The following is a 17,328-nucleotide window of genomic DNA, read 5'->3' on the forward strand; positions in this document are numbered from 1 at the left end:
GCATCATGCGTGAGGGGTGGGAAGGACCAGGAGTCCAGAAAGCAGCCTTCGAGAGCCAGAGGGAAAAGGCATTTTGCTCACAGCCAGGAGAGGCTTCAGGGATGCGCCATGTGCATCCACTCATTTAGGTACCAGCTTCCATACTTAGGGCTTCCCTAGTGGCTCAGACGGTAAAGAATCTTCCTGCAATGCAGGAGACCTGGGTTCGATCCCTCGGAAAGATCCCCTGGAGAAAGGAAAGGCAACCCACTCCAGTATTCTTGCCCGAGAGGATGCCATGGACAGAGGAGCCTGGCGGGCTACAGTCCATGGGGTAGCAAAGAGTTGGACACGACTGAGTGACTAGTGTGTGTGTGTGTATGCGTGTGCGTGCACGTGTGTTCCATACTCAGTAGGTGAGAAGTTTAAGGAACATCTGGTGTGATCTCAAACAGCAGCCGAAAATTTGGCCAATCATTTATAAAGGAAGATTTGTTGTATACCAAGGGTTTCTTCAGTGTACAGGCTGTCAATGCCGATAAGGAAAATGCCTATAAAACGGCCTTTATCCCTTGGAGAGCACACGGAACACAAATGCCACTACCACTAAACACAAGTGGTGTGACAGGGGGAAAAGCTGGATATAAAATAAAAATTCACACTTTGCAAGCAAAACAATTTGAAACATATAAGGGGTCTATTTTTTATTGGCTGATTGATTCTTTTTACTTTATGATGCTAAAAAAAGTGGAAAATGTAGATACTATATAATTAATGAATTTTTGTTCTTTGCAGTTGCCACAATTATGTGTTGGAGCCCACATCCAAATCCTCAAAAGCTTTAAACTTTAGAATATGAACAGCTGGAGATAAAATTCATACACATCACACTCTGAGATAAGTCACTTATTGCATTTATTGCTTCCATTATGTGCTGTAAATAGCTTCCTGCTTATAAAATGACTTCTGACTTTTAATTTTAAACCCATGGGTACATATATGAATCACATATGCATATTATATATATAAACCTATCCTTTAGAGAAACAACTATTAATAGCTCACTTTAAAAACCAACTCTAGTTTGGTTAATAGAAAAATGTGCTAATGGATCAGAAAGCTTATCCCCATCAATAGGCATATGAGGAAGTAGAGTGGATCTTCAGGATTCTAGAACAATGCTTTGGAGCATCACACAAGAATTGAGTCTAAAGAACAATGGCATTTATTCCAATCCAAACTCATGCCCATGGGGGACTAATCCATGGTTGATATTCATTCTCTTTCATTTGAATTGTAAACTTCTAGGAAACAGCCATCATTTCTTCTTGTCTGTACCACAATGATTACACCACAGTGCACAGTTAAACGAACAAAACCCATCACTACAACACCAGTCTGATTCTGACTTGAAGAGAACTTCAAGCTTTCTATCACTCTTTGCCTACTGTTGAGCTCCCTTCCACATGGAAGAAAATTGGAAAATAAGCAAAAACAAACCCCAAAGAAGCAAAATCTTGGCTACAAATTACCATGGAGACTCACTGTGAGGGCTATTACAAAAAGCTGCCTCCCTTAGTAGAAATGCTCTCTTTATCTGTGGTAACCAATACACAGCTATGTAAGCATTTCTCAGTTATAAATTTTGCCTTCACAGGGAAGTGACAGAATGAAAGGAAAACAAAACAAAACAAAAAAAAACCAATCAGGTGCACCCACATGTTAAAATCAACAGAATCCCTGACTACTCCTGTGTCCACCAGATCACAAATTCACTGACCGGGTCACTCAGCTGCCAGTGTTTGGTCCATAAGATCATGAAGTAGGGATTCTGGGGTCCTTACCCCATGATGGCACTTGAAAGGATTGGGAATGGCCTTAATTCCTCAAAATGCTTTGCATAATCCTGGATTTTAGTCGCATTTTTAATTTGCTGGAGCAATTTTGAATTGATTTTGTCTTGAAAATCTCTCAAGGATATTTTTTTAAAAGTCATGTAACAAGAGTTTCATTTGTGCAAGCCCAAACACAAAAGAATTAAAAGCATTAGGATGATAAATGAAATTCAAGGCTATCAGTCAAAGTGAACCATAAACTAACATTCTATTAAAAGTGAAAAGCAAATAATTGTTGAAAGTTATACACTGGGTTAAAGGCTAGTTCCAATAAGACCAGGTTCTAAGCTTAATCCCTCAAAGAGAAGACTAACAGAAGCCTACCAACACATATTATTAATTAATTAAGCAGACAGGAAATGCATGAAGATGTACCAGATCCCATGAAGCAGGTAACCTGAATAGATTCCTATCAAAAAGTCCAAATCACCCCCTGCCGCCACAAGTTTACTTATTTCAATTTTTGGTTAGCATTGATGCTGTGAACACTGTGAATCATTAAAGCAAGATGATATTGATTTAATAAATATTCATTGAGCATTTGCTCTATGTCAGGCTCTGAAGATATAAAAAGAATTAATACATAATTGCTCAAGGAGCTTTCAGCCTAGTGAAAGAGAGCAAAAACAAAAACCAAATACTGTGCTGTCAAATGTCACATGTTTTTACTGGAGCATAAAGGAGGAGGGAATAAGAAAAGTCTCAATGGGGACTTCCCTGGAGGTTCAGTGGTTAAGACTTCACAGTCCCAGTGCAGGGGGCCTGGGTTCCACCCCCTGGTCAGGGAACTAGATCCCACATGTTGCAACTGAGAGTCTGCATATCACAACTAAAGTTCTTGAATGCCGCAACTAAAATAGAAGATCTGCAGCAACTAAGACTTGGCTCGGTCAAATAAATACTTAAAAAAGAATATAAGTCTCACTGTGTTTTTTCAGCAAGCTGGTGGTTAGAGATGCCATTCTCTGAGAAAGAATATAAGTGGGAGGGAAAAATGAATTCAATTCTGGATCAAGTTCTGGAAGTTGTCCTTGCAGGAGGAGGATCAAAGAGGCATGGGGTTACAGATGGGGACTGCAGCATCTCTAGGACATAGGGAGTAGCTGAAGTATTGGAAATAGATTCTTGCCTAGTGAATATTAGAAGATACCAAGGATAGAACTTTTTGGGAGCTAGCATTTAGGGCAGTAATTCTCAACCTTGGCTGTACTCAGTTGGACTAGACTGGGAACCTTTAAAATACTAGTGATAGCTCAGTCTCATCCCGAGACATCTGACTTAAATAGACTGGGACAGGATCTGGGCACTGGAATTTTACCCAAGTGATTCTAAGATGCAGCCACGGTTAAGAACCACTGATGTACGGGTTGGTGCAGGAAGAGTAAAAAAAGGAAATCATCAAAGAGGAAGAGAAACAGAAAGCGTGTTAGGGATACCCAACGCAGGGAAATAGGAATCTGTCAACAGGGTTGAAGATACAGAAAGACCAACGTGGAGACTAAAATGTTTCTGATTTTAGTGACTGATGAGATTAAGAAGGGCCATTCCTACACAGTAGTCAGATGCTATGGACTCAATGTACCCAGGTGGGGAAGAAATCAATATATTACAGTGAATGTTGAATATGCTTTCATGGACCTTGATTGTGAAGGGAAGAGAGAGGGTCATGGCTACAGACATAAGCAGGCTCAAGAAGGTTTTGTTTCTAAAGACTTCAAAAGATTTCACTGTATAACTAAGCTAAAGGATGGCACTAATGGAGAGGCATGGAGAAGCGGTGAAAGGGAGAGGGTGAGAGAAACAAGAATCTGGGGTGGATGAGAGCTGTGCAAATACAGACAAAATTTTAAATTCTTGCCCTTTTTATTAAAAAAAAAAAACTTTTATTTTGTATTGGGGTAGAGCCAATTAACAATGTTAAGACAGTTTCAGGTAAACAGTGGAGAAACTCAGCCCCATGAAATGTCACAATCTAAACATTTTCTGTGCAACCACTGTTTTCAAAATGTGATTTCAAAGTAAATTTGCAACAAAGCTAAGTATTTTGAATAAAAAAAAAATCCATGTACCTCTAGTTTATTTCAAATTTAAACAAAAACTTCAATTTTAAGTTGAACACACAACCATATAACAGTAAACACACAACAATATAATATTACTTAAAGGAAAAATGACATGCTAAATGATATAAAATATGACTATTTCTTTTAGGCTTGATTAACTAAATAATTTTAATATTACATTTTTGCCAAATGCAGTTCAAGTAACACTCTGATTTTTGAAGCTGAATCATAAATTACTTATTGTACTCTGACAAAATTACCATCTCATGGCGTTTACATCAAATCCATTATCTTGTGCTCTGCTGCTTAGCAACCGGAATTTTGAAGTTTAATGCATTTTACGTGGGTATTTAAATTCCAAACAGAATTTCAGCTTTGCAGTCTACAGAAAGAAATCCCTAGACACATCTTCTTACTTAAATTTCCAAATTTCCTTTGTTTGCAAGGGCTCAGATATGCTAAGTTTTGGAGAAGAGTCCAGCCATTTTTGGTGGAGCACATTCAACATCACATATCAAGACAAACTAAATGCATACCAGCTTTTTAGCTTGTTTTTGTTTTTACTAGGAGCATGGAGCAAAGGAAATCTTTTTGTAGACTTTAATAAATGTTTCAGGCTTTCAATCTATGATTTAGATCCCACTTCACAGTACAATTCTCCACAGAATACACACACTGCATGCATGTATACTATATATAACAAAGCATCTCAACTCACCTGTTCCCAGGTGAACACGTGTTGGTTGAAATAAAACTGAATTTGTTCATTTGCAATGTTAATGCACAGCTGCTCAAAGGAATTTTTTTTGAAATTTTCAAAGCCAAATATATCCAGAATGCCAATGCTTAGTTCATCACCATTGACACTGGAAAATTAAAGAGGTATCATTTTGAGCTTTTATTTACTTTCTTAGGAGGTAATTGAAAGCAGGGTATCTCTGAGTCACTTTTGTGATTTAGCTAAGAAACTATATATTATTAGAACACAAGAGTGAAAATTTTCTTAACTGAAAAAGTTTCCCTCCATAGAACATAAAGTAGCTAGCATTCGTTTTAAGATGTAGACAGTATAATATTTTCCCTGTACTTCAGAAACTATTTCCATACTATCTTGAATACTTAAACAAAATAAACTTTTTGCCCTATAGGTTTATAAAGAAAAAAATCACAGCCCTGAGTGAGTCATGAATCACATGGAAAACCTACCGAGCACTCAGAATACATCATGACTCTGTTCAATAAAAGCCATACCAGAAAAGCAAAAACTCTGTGAAAGAGCATTTTGTCTCTCATTTTAGGACAATTAAAATGTCCTGTAAAAATATTTTACTTAAAGAATGGTTATTTGTTTTTGAATTATTCACTTGTCATTTTTAAAACAGAACTCACAGTAACCTGGAGAAAGTTATAAATATATATTATTTTATAATACAATACTTTAAAATATAATTAAATACTATTTTACAATTCAATATTCCAGATGTGTTCTTTCCCCTGCTCCTTCACAAAGGTTATCTCTGTTCGTTGATTTTGAGGGACAGATAGTCAAGAATGTTATTACTCCATGTTCTTAAGTTGCTTGAACAGTTTGAATGGTGTGGTGTTTATTGTAATGGAAAAATAACAATGAATTGCAGGCCTGAAATGTGTATAAAATGGTCTTTTATGCATAGTAAGCAGCTGCGAATGAGATGACCTTAAGGTAGAAATCTATCTTGTCCTTCACTTACCAATTTCTAAAGATTGTATGATTTACAGAATAAAGCTGTGGATGTAAATGTAAAGATATATCTCTGCATAATCCCTGGTGTATAGACAGGCCATAGATTTATCTTATATTTTACATTGGTTATGGTCACATAACACTACTGCTTGTACCTTGTCACTTACCAGTTTATCTAGAGCATTTCTGAACCAAATTTCATTGGAGGTCATACCCTTGTTGGGTTAAAATATGAATAGAAAGTTTTCCAGGACTTTCCTGGTAGTCTACTGGTTAAGACTCTGCACTTCCAGTGCATGGGGGTTCAGGTTCAATCTCTGGTTGGGCAACAAAGACCCCACATGCCATGCAGTGCAGCCAAAAAATAAATAAGATAATATAATAAATAAAAAAGAAAAAAAAGCTTTCTTTTGCCTTAAAGTTTTAATTCAACCCCTCAACACAAAGAACTGCTGAACGGACATTCTCTGCAAGTATAAAATGATATATAAGCTTCACAGTACACCTTCTAATTAGAAGAACATGTAAAATGATAGTAAGAAGTCACACTAAAAAAATCACTTTCTATTATGTTTATTCACATTGCTACAGTTTTTGTTCCAGCAGTTCTAAAAGTTTTACAGTCACATGGTGCAGTGAAGTGGTATATCATTAGGAAATAAAGCAGATCTACTAGAAATGTAACTTTAATAATTAAATGATACTAGTTAGAAACATCTTCAAAGGAACTCATAGAAAAATCAGTAAATTAGAAAGCAGATTTACATCACTTGACATTTGGGGAGCATGTTCTATGAAGATTTTTACCTGGGTGATGCCTCGTGCTTCAGTAAGCTATTAATGCGGTTGACTATCCAACTAAATAAGCGTCCATATAAAGTTTTAGCCATTGCGTCTCTGACATCAGTAGCCTTCTCTACAGTGTTGGGTCGTATGATGGTTTCTCCTCTAGTGACCACACAGTGGGAGGTGAGAGCTTCTTGCAGCTCATCTACTTGAATGCAAAGCAAAGAAGCAGCTAAAAATAAATAAATAAATAAACAGGTGTTGTTAGAAGACTTTATGACAATGAAGTCAGTCCCCAGAGAATGAAAATGTCTTAATTAAATGACACGAAATAAGCATGTGAGTGTTTTATAATATAAAAAGAAGCTCCTATTCAATAAGAGTTCTATGTCTCTTCTTGATTATCTTTCTCCACTTATCTACACTGGTTGGTTGCAGGCTGTCGTATAACATGGCACGACCCAAACCAAACTGACTGACAGAGCAACCGACTGCACAAGCCAGTGCTTGTTTAGGTTACGCCAAACATAATTTCACTAAGTTATGTTCAATAATTTAAAAACACAATGAAAACTTCTGTATCATTTGAATGTGATTATACAGACACATTTTCAAAATACAGAAATTAATTGTAAGGTTACCTAGACTTAAGGGATATATGCAAACAAATGTCTTTTAAGTAACATTTACAATATGGAAACAAGGGAGCATAAAATATTTTAACATTCATACATGTTTATCATACTACTTATCAGTTACATATGTCAATGACTAAAGTTTGTTAAAACTTGCTGCCTGAATATTTAATTCTTAATGATAATATCAGAGAACTTTTAAATGAATAATACTTAAACTCAGTGAACAAAACTCACTTTTAACATAATAAACATCCTTAACCAAACTATTACATGACAGATAGGCTAATTTCTCCAATTAGTTGTTCTCCTTTTAAAATATTTTGAATATTTTAAATTTACTTTTAGCACTTGGGAAAAGATATTTCTTGACTACGTGGCTAAAATTGTTGAGCCTAATCCCTACCTTCAAAGAAAACATTCTGTGTTTCTTTCCTCTTGGGCATGTTTATTGCCACTATTCTGCACATACATTTTAATATCTTAAGCATTTCCAATTTTGTTGAATAGTATTTTCTAGCATCATTTTATTTTGCTGCATAATATTCTGACATATATCTTAATGTATCAATTTTAAAATTGTTAGATGCTTAGGTTGCTTCCATATGGCCACAATTGTAAAGAATGTGAGGATAAATATTTTGGGCATGAATCTGTGTTCCTGTCTTGTATTATTTTCTTAACATAAATTGCCTAAATTTAGTAGTTGGTTCTGAGTGTATGTGTGTATATATATATATATGTAAAACATATATATAATGTTGAGATACACTACTGCTCTTCAAAAACTCTGAACCAATTTCAGTTAAATGAAAGATAAATAACTTCAATACAAGATCACAGACTCCAGAGATTATCATTTTTTAAATTTTATTTTATTTTTTAACTTTACAATATTGTATTTATATTATTTTTTAAAATAATGTTTTCTTCTTTCAATTTGTGCTTGGTTCCTAGAAAAGCTGAATACTTTCTTCTTTTCATATTTTTATTAGTGACTTGTTCTTACTTTGTAAACTGCCTCTTTTTTCATTGATATATTCATCTGTCCTAACAGATTTATAAGTTTAAAGAGAATAATGCTTTGATATATACATTGCAAGTATTTTTCTTCATGTTCATCTCATTGCAATTTATTTTCCTGCTTTTAGGGTGAAACTTTTAATTTTTATGTAGTCAAATACCTACTTAAAACTTACGTGTGATCTTCTCACATAAAGTCCTTCAAGTCTTTTCTCATCTCAGGATTATATAAATGCATTTTGTCCTGTACACTTATATATTTACTTATTTGCATTTATATTGATATACATTTGGAATTCCCTTTGTATGTGGTGTGTGAGAAGGATTCAAACCCCTCGTCTTTCAAATGGTCAGGCAGTTGCCTGTCTCTACAACACTGATTCCCTTGTGATTTGTAATGCCTTTTCCGGTAATTCTACTTAGCTCTGTTTCTGATTAATGTCTCCTACTTAGACTGGTACAGTTGTTTCTATTCCCCCATTATTCATTCATTTGACATGTTTATCTATTGAGCATCTACTGCATGGCAGGCATTTTACCTGGGGATACACTGCTAAGTAGAACACCTTGTAAGGCAAAGTTCTCATCTCGATGGTCTTCATCCAGAGGAAATGAGAAGCTAATCAAGAAGTACAAGTGGGAAGATAGAGGGAGGTGGGGAAAAGGAGAGGGGCAAGGAGCGGGAGAGGGAGACTGAGAGATCCCATGAATACATGTGGTAGGTGATTTCTGAATGAACTGTGAAGAACAGCCTGTAAAAGTTCAAGAATTAAGGTGGAATGAACCACTGGGTGGTCATTCAGTTTAGGTGAGAGGTGATATGTCTTGGATGAGAATAATGATGATGGAGATAAAAAGAAGAGACCATATTTGGGAGAGAGTTACAGAAGAGAAAGGACAAAACTGGTGCCTGACTGAAACTGTGCACCTGTAAAACCATCCAGAGCCACAGCCTTCATGTGCAGATAATTCCTTGTATCTTTAACTATAAATCATTTTCATGTAAATTAGTAAAATTTCTGTTTCCCATGAGTGGTTGTTTCAGAAAGTGGTTTAATTCATTTTAACTATATTAATATTAATCTTTGTGACCCATATGACTATCTCCTGCTCTATAAAAATAGGTTGTCAATCATCAAAATCATTGTTCAGTTTGGTGGTAATTTATGTACTATATCTACATCATAGCTTTATTGCAGCTCATTCTGTTGGTGCTGATAAGTCACCTAAATATGATCAGACAGTGAGGTTTGAATTTTATCATGGTGTTTTCTGGTTACTCCTTCCACTTCCGATAACCTAATATTGTATAGGCCAATTAAGTTTTCTTTATATAGGAAAAGACAGACAGGTTGCATCATTACATGCCAACCTCAGACACATCTGCTGTATTACCCAGCTGGTTCCAGACTCAGTATGATGAAGATGATAAAGATCTGCGGACAGGTTCAGACCAGGATGGTTTGGCATTCAGCTCTCTGAAATCACCCTAAAACATCTCATTCTGTTCATAAGTAAGTATAGATCAGAAAAAATATATACACAGTAAGTCCCCTACATATGAACCTTCAAGTTGCAAGCTTTCAAAGATGGGAGCTTGCATCTGATTCCAGAAAGGAACCAGAACCTGTGCCATCAACATCAGGCATAAGTGAAATTGCAGCTTGCCCTGTGTCTCCTATTGCTGATGATCCTTCATCCCTACCGCCTCCCAGCTCATCTCCCTCCTCCAGTCAGTAACTCTACTTGCCTGTTCACTCAGTGCCAACTCATGTATGCCTCCTGTACTGTACGGCTGTATTTTTCAAGATACCATACTGTAAGATTTAAAATGTTTTATTTTTTGCTTGCTTTTATGTAGTATATGGTGACTGCAGCCATGAAATTAAAAGATGCTTACTCTTTGGAAGGAAAGTTATGGCCAACCTAGATAGCATTTTCAAAAGCAGAGACGTTACTTTGTCAACATAGGTCCGTCTCGTCAAGGCTATGATTTTTTCCAGTGGTCATGTATGAATGTGAGAGTTGGACTGTGAAGAAAGCTGAGCGCCGAAGAATTGATGCTTTTGAACTGTGGTGTTGGAGAAGACTCTTGAGAGTCCCTTGGACTGCAAGGAGATCCAACCAGTCCATTCTGAAGGAGATCAGCCCTGGGATTTCTTTGGAAGGAATGATGCTAAAGCTGAAACTCCAGTACTTTGGCCACCTCATGCGAAGAGTTGACTCATTGGAAAAGACTCTGATGCTGGGAGGTATTGGGGGCAGGAAGAGAAGGGGACGACAGGATGAGATGGCTGGATGGCATCACCAACTCGATGGACATGAGTTTGGGTGAACTCCGGGAGTTGGTGATGGACAGGGAAGCCTGGCGTGCTGCAATTCATGGGATCGCAAAGAGTCAGACACGACTGAGCGACTGAACTGAACTGAACTGAAGATAACTCTGATGGAATTATGAATAGAATGCACTTACAAACGCACTCTTGGAACAGAACTTGTTTGTATGTAGGGGACTTACTGTAAATTAAATTTTATATCATATTTCCCAGGTTACAAATGAAACTTTAACAGATCTGGAATTGTGGGGCATATGCCAATATTAAAAATAAAAATAGGGTATATTCTAAAAAAAAAAAGTTTGCCACAGGACAGTATCAGTGAGAAACTTTAAATTACTGAAATAATTCATTAAACTCAGTCAATATAAGTTGATTTGAAGCAAATACCATGATGTACTTTACTTGCATAGAAAATGACTCCAAAATGAACCAATCCAAGATGAATATGTATAAAACTCCATTCGGTACAAAAATAAATATTCAGATCTTTATTACTTATAAATGACAGAGATGTCAAATTTACACAATAACAACTTCAACTCTTTTTCAGATCAGTTTGCTAAATCTTAATTACGTTTTCTGTACTTTTACACTGAAATGTAAATAGCTCCTAAAATAGTCACGAAAGCCTAGTCTTTAGAAATGTTTCCTATAGTAATTGGCTAATTTGTAGACACGAAGATCTGTTTTAAACAGTGGACTCTGGAAACTTCACTTGATGCAAATTGAATCTGAGTATTCTTTTTTAGGGTTCCATAAACGTACAACTGCCCCGATGTGACACTCTCACCATGTCATCAGATGTTTCTTAGGAGTTCAGTTTTGAATGGAAGATAATAAAACTCACAGTTCTCCAGAGCTGCATGATTCGAAATGTGGCTCTTGTCAATCTGGTGTTCAGTTGCCACAGAAGAAAATTCAATGTTTCCAACGTTCAAGATTGCAGCCAGTATACTGTATATACTTCCAAGTTGCTGAAATACAGCATGGAAAGGTTAGCAGCCCTCTCACCTTGAGAACAGCAAAGCAGTGACTGTGGCTGCAGACAGACCAGGGAAGTATCTACAGGCTCCAGCATAACAAGGTCATCCCATGGACGATGATGCCGAACTAAGAGAAGCCAACTGGCTTCCCTGGTCCTCTCATTTTGTTCAAATCATCAATGCTGGCTGAATTGCGACGTTCAAGAACTGTAACTTTTTATAATGTTGAATGAAGACAACTAGGTACCAAATTATTATTTTCAAATTATTATGAAATGACTAACTAAATGGGACTTTCATGCCCCTCCCATTCTGACTAAAACCAATTTTTAAAAATAAAATGTTTCATAGAAATTCACCACTTTGTGTGATGCTTTAAAATATTTTAAAATTTACTTCACAAATATTATTTTGTCATTTGGAAGCCCACAACTGATAATCCAAAGAAAATGTACTATATTATGATTTTAGACTGTCATAAAAAATATAAGGAAACTTAAAGCAGGGGGGAGAAAAGGCATTCTCATCTTTGACAAAAGACATATGACTCTGTGCAAAGGGAGACAAATAAAATTCCTGTCACGACATGATAAAAATTGCCTCTAAATGAGTTGACTCATAAAACTACTAATCATTTATTTTAAAGCTATGGCAAGAAAATGGCTTAGGGAATCACGTGTTTTTAAAAGTTTTAGAGTTTTCTAATTTGTGCTATTTTTAGAGAATATTTTATTTTGATTCGCCTATCAATTTGCCTGGCGTGTGCTGAATCACAAATGCATAAGTAAACTAAATCCCAGGGATATTTAAAGGGACACATACACCATGGGTGCTGTCAACACCAATCAGAGAAAGATCAGGACAGAGACAGAAGGAAACAGGGAGAGAGAGAGAGAAACATTCTCTCTATTGGAGAGTCACCAAAATTGTGAAAGGCAGCAAGCTGTGCTCACAGGATATGAAAATCAAGCCATTTAATTTTATTTTGCAAGTTGCCTCTTTTCAAGATGAAGTTGAAGCAGCTACGGACAAAGGACACATCCAAAAAAACCAGTGAGATTACATAAAAAAAATCAGGAGTGGGATAAAAAGGAAGTGAACACCCACTCAGTTTAATTCCACTCTGTCCCGTCCAGGACAGTCTGTCTTGTTAACTCTTGGAGGCTCTGCTTCTAGGTGGGAGAGCAGTACCTTCTAGGAGGGTCACCTTGAACTGGACTAAAAATCTTCAAAAATACTTAGCAGTAATTGTGCTTCAGCTCCAGAAACAGATGTTATATTTTCATTCCTCCTAAGCTGTGTGCTTGGATATTCAATAAACACTGATATGTTTAAGCTGAAACCTGCAGTTTTACATAAATGAATTATATTTGTCACTAGATGCTGACTGCTAGACTCGTATCCTTGTAATGTGACTAAACACTGCTCTGCCAGGCAACGGAAAGCAGTTGAGGCAAATACAACTGAAACATTGCCTCTAATGACTCGGACTTGGAAGTAAACAAACCAATAAACCAATTAAAACTGATACCCTGCTTCTAAGATAGCAACCTCTGGGGGAAGGAACTGGTAAAAAGATAAGTTCCTCTGATGATGCAAAGCAGGAAAGAGAGCTACAAAGAAGCCCAGCTTTGGGTTGGCGGCAGAAGCTGCTTGCTAGGTGGACAACATGCTTCCAGTCTGGAGGATGCTCTGAGACCCAGTTAACCTCTTCTGTTTCCCCCTAACCAGGCAACCAACAGAGCCAGACCACAGTCCAAAGGGGCATCGACCACTTGCTACATTCATATTATGACCAAAGATTGGAGACAAGAGTGGACACTGCTTTTTTTCTTTATTCATTGCATCCTCTTCTGCTTTAAGCGCCAGGATACCCCCTACTGCTTAAACTGACTTGTCTCCATACTTACAAGCTGTGGGTGATGGCACAGTTCTGGGGAGGTTGGGAGAGGGGAGGGGCATCCCAGGTGGAGCTAGTGGTAAAGAACCTGACTGCCAATTCAGGAAACAAAAGAGACGCAGGTTCGATCCCTGGGTAAGGAAGATCTCTTGGAGGAAGAAATGGCAACCCACTTCAGTATTCCTACCTGAAGAATCCCCTGGATAGAGGAGCCTGGCAGGCTACAGTCCATAGGGTCACAAAGAATTGGACTAAGCCTGGAACAGGGTGGGCATGTGGAATCACCTGGAATGTCTCTCATGGCTTGTCTGAAATCTCTGGGTGGCAGCCACATGTCATTTGGAAAATGGCTGAAATTCATGCCTTCCCAGTCAGGGACTGTCCACCTATAAGTCCTCGAACCACCTATAAATACACTAATTTCACTAGTAATAAAAATGCTTATTTTATTAGGAAATGTGTTTATCAGGATCATCTCTAACTCCAAATGTTCAGGTCAGATTAGTATTGTTCCCAAAAGGTAGTCAGGTAAGGTTGACAGCACAGTTTTTAGTGTCATATGATGTCCACTACCCAGACCTCATGGTTACAAAAGGGCACAAACCACACCACTCTTCACATGAAATATCCACAGTGAGTTCTATAATCTTAGTACTCTCTCAATTGTTCAACTCCATTCTGTCCTCATCATTTTTGTCCCAAATCTCCAGCAAAGGCTGTAATTGATCAAGCAAACTGTCCTGTCCTTACGTATCAATGTAATCACTCTGTTAACCTTGGCTGCTACTTCTGCTTATTCCCCTCCTCCTCCTTCTTTTTCTTTCTTTTGAGAAGGTACAGTAGAAGAATGAGATTTATGCACTGGTCCTTTAAGAAACATGCATCTGTCGCACCTGTAGAAAGTTTTTCATTTTAAAACATTACAGCTAAGAGCAAAGTCAGCAAGCTTCCCTAAAAACCCTCAGAAATCTTAAAAATGAATTCTTTTTTCCATTTCATAGCCTAAAAGCTATTGAATGCATCAACAGAGGGAAAGTCTCCAATCATCTCCTTTCTGCCTAGAGATCACAGAACCACTGTTTCCTGATTTGTGCTGCAGTTTATAGAGTGGACAGTCAAAGTTCCAGGCAAAGTCCATGAATCTTTGGAAAGAATGAATTATCCAAAATAAATATGGCTGAGCTAGAGCCTCTACTTCCAAACCAAAAAGTTATTCAACTTCAGCCCAAGGTTTCCTGTAAGTAAAGTATTTACCTAAGGATGCATTCAATTCTAGCTTGTCAATAAGTCTACAGTATGTTTTCCTCTTGTCCATTTAGCTCTTAATCTTCTGGCATAAACTGAAAACTCTTTGGGAAAGTCATGGTAATGATTCTTCTCTGGTCTCCAGAGGAGCCGTTTCTCCTTGGTTGATCCTGAAAACAGCCTTCCAGGTCCCCTACAGCTCCCACAGCTCTCACCCACTCCTTCCCACAACAGGCTCATTCACCTAGAAACATAGAAGCAATGTATTTCAGAACTCAAGGGGGACTCTAAATTCTGGGGCTGTAAAAGCAGCCTGGTAGGGAGTCCCCCCCCGCCACCCCCCACATCACATCTGAATTCTTCTTGGTTATGGAGAAAGGCCACATCAGAAAAATTAACCCTAAAAGTTGAAACATTTCCTGATGGAAAAGGATTATCCTGATTTACCTAAACCTCTTCTGAAGAGAAGGCCCCAATTTCAAGTTAGGAAAAGAAAAGCCATTCATGTGTCCTTCTCCAACCTCAATCAAGTTGGCAGAGATCAACACCCCATTCCTTAAGGTCAAGGTTCTTAAAAATACTTCCCCTCAGGCCTGCAGCTAGGATACCCAAGGTGGAGCCAAAGACTTTCCAAAAGAAGTCAAGATCTGTCATCAGAACTGCCAACAGAAGAGGCTCCGCATTTGAGAAAACGCACTTAGCAGCAAACTTTGCCCTATGCAAAGAACAGGTACAGCAGGGTTTTTATGTTGAGATTTCTTTGATGTGGGTCATTTTAAAAGTCTTTATTTAATTTGTTACAATATTGTTTCTGTTTTATCTTTTGGTTCTTTGGCCTCAAGGCATGTAAGAGCTTAGATTCCCAAGGAGGGATGGAACCCACACCCCTTTGCATTGGAAAGTACTGGATGGCCAGGGAAGTCCCCAGGTACAGCTCTGAAATAATTATTTGGGGGTGAGCAAATGTATCAAATGGATGAAAGGCTACTGTTGACAGCCTTCTATTTTAGAAGGGAGTCAGCACTTCCTGACAAACATGCTACAAAATTAGATTCAATAATATCACTGCACATAATTTGAATGATTCTCATCACGTTTCACTTCCATCAGCATCTCTACATTTTATATCCTGCTGATAAAACTTTCCAAAGTTTTGGAAAAGAATTAGGTATTATTTTTAGCTCAGGCTCTTAGTAGAGATTTGATAACCCAAGAAATTTCAGTAAACTTCTTAAGCAGATACATGAACAGTTTCAAGTTGTAGGAGTGTCATTTATGAAAATGAAATTAAAATCCAACAAATTCACACTACTTTGCTGCAAGAGTTCATCTAAAAGCCTGATTAGCATTTATAGTGAAGTATTCTTATCACAGAACTGAATCAACACAGCAAACTACAAGTAAGCTGCTAAGAGCAGAGTCTGAAAGCTTCTCTAAAAGCCTTCAGGAGTCCCTATTAAACAAGATACTTTGTTATAAAAATTTTGAAAATACAACCTAGGACACAGAAAGAAATCTTTATTACTCAAGGATAAAGTCATAGCCTTAAATGCTTTCATTATCAAGTAAGGAACATGAATAGAGAAACTAAGCATTCTCGTTAAAAAAAAAAACAAGAAACCAAATTCATACATTAATAAAAAAATTTTTTAATAAGATCAATAATACAAATAATGTGCTTCAAAAGGTGCCATCAAGAAAATAAAAGACAACAAAAGAGAAAATTCGTGCAAATCATGTAAGACACTTGTATCTACAACATAAATAATTCTTACAACTCAATAATAAAAAGAACTTAATTAAAAATCAGCAAAGAATGTGAACAGATGCCTCTTTAAAGAAGATATATAAATGATAAATGACCAACAAGTGCATGAAATAGAACCTCAGCATCATAAGCCTTTGCTGCTGCTGCTGCTAAGTTGCTTCAGTCGTGTCCGACTCTGTGCGACCCCATTGATGGCAGCCCACCAGGCTCCCCCGGTCCCTGGGATTCTCAAGGCAACAACACTGGATTGGGTTGCCATTTCCTTCTCCAATGCATGAAAGTGAAAAGTGAGAGTGAAGTTGCTCGGTCGTGTCCAACTCTTAGCGACCCCATGGACTGCAGCCTACCAGACTCCTCTATCCATGGGATTTTCCAGGCAAGAGTACTGGAGTGGGGTGCCATTGCCTTCTCCCATAAGTCTTTAGGGAAATGTAAATCAAGCCCACATACCATATCACACCCACGAGACTGGCTAGAACCAGATAGTAGTAAGTGCTGGGGAAGATGGAGAGAAGTCCAAACCTACCTACTGAATTGAAAAATAGTGCAGCTGCTTATAGTCTGGTAAGTTCCTCAAAAGGTTAAACATAGTGTTGCTCTGTAACCTGGCTCTTCCATTCCTCGATAGACACCAAAGAGAAGCAAAAGCTCATGTCACATAAAAACTTGGACATGGATGATCACAGCAGCATGATCCATTATAGCTGAAAAATGGCACTGACCCAAATGCCCATCACGTCACGAATGGGTAAATAACATGAGGCATATAAACACAATGCAACAGCACACCTCAACGAAAGGCGGGGAAATACTGACACATGCTACAACATGGATGGGCCTTGCAGACATCATGTCAAATGAGAGAAGCTGACCACAAAGGGGGACATAATGCATCGCTCGAGTCATGTGAAATGTACAGAATAAGCAGATCGAGGGTGACAGAGGCAGAGGTGGGGTGCGAATGAGGAGGAACTGCCAATCACGAGCAG

The 17,328-nt window shown here is 37.7% G+C and overlaps 1 protein-coding gene across 1 annotated transcript in view; it reads right to left on the reverse strand.

The window, feature by feature from the left end:
* The window catches only part of MYO3A (myosin IIIA), a 170,083-nt gene that overhangs the window by 57,737 nt on the left and 95,018 nt on the right, over positions 1-17,328 (reverse strand). Inside the window, exons 18-20 of the mRNA XM_027559932.1 lie at positions 11,291-11,417; positions 6,468-6,678; positions 4,656-4,803 (exon numbers count right to left, since the gene is read on the reverse strand). Coding sequence (XP_027415733.1) covers positions 4,656-4,803; positions 6,468-6,678; positions 11,291-11,417 — 486 coding nt within the window. The remainder of the gene's footprint in view (positions 1-4,655; positions 4,804-6,467; positions 6,679-11,290; positions 11,418-17,328) is intronic.

Source organism: Bos indicus x Bos taurus, chromosome 13 (assembly GCF_003369695.1).
Source record: "Bos indicus x Bos taurus breed Angus x Brahman F1 hybrid chromosome 13, Bos_hybrid_MaternalHap_v2.0, whole genome shotgun sequence".
NCBI lineage: Eukaryota > Metazoa > Chordata > Mammalia > Artiodactyla > Bovidae > Bos > Bos indicus x Bos taurus.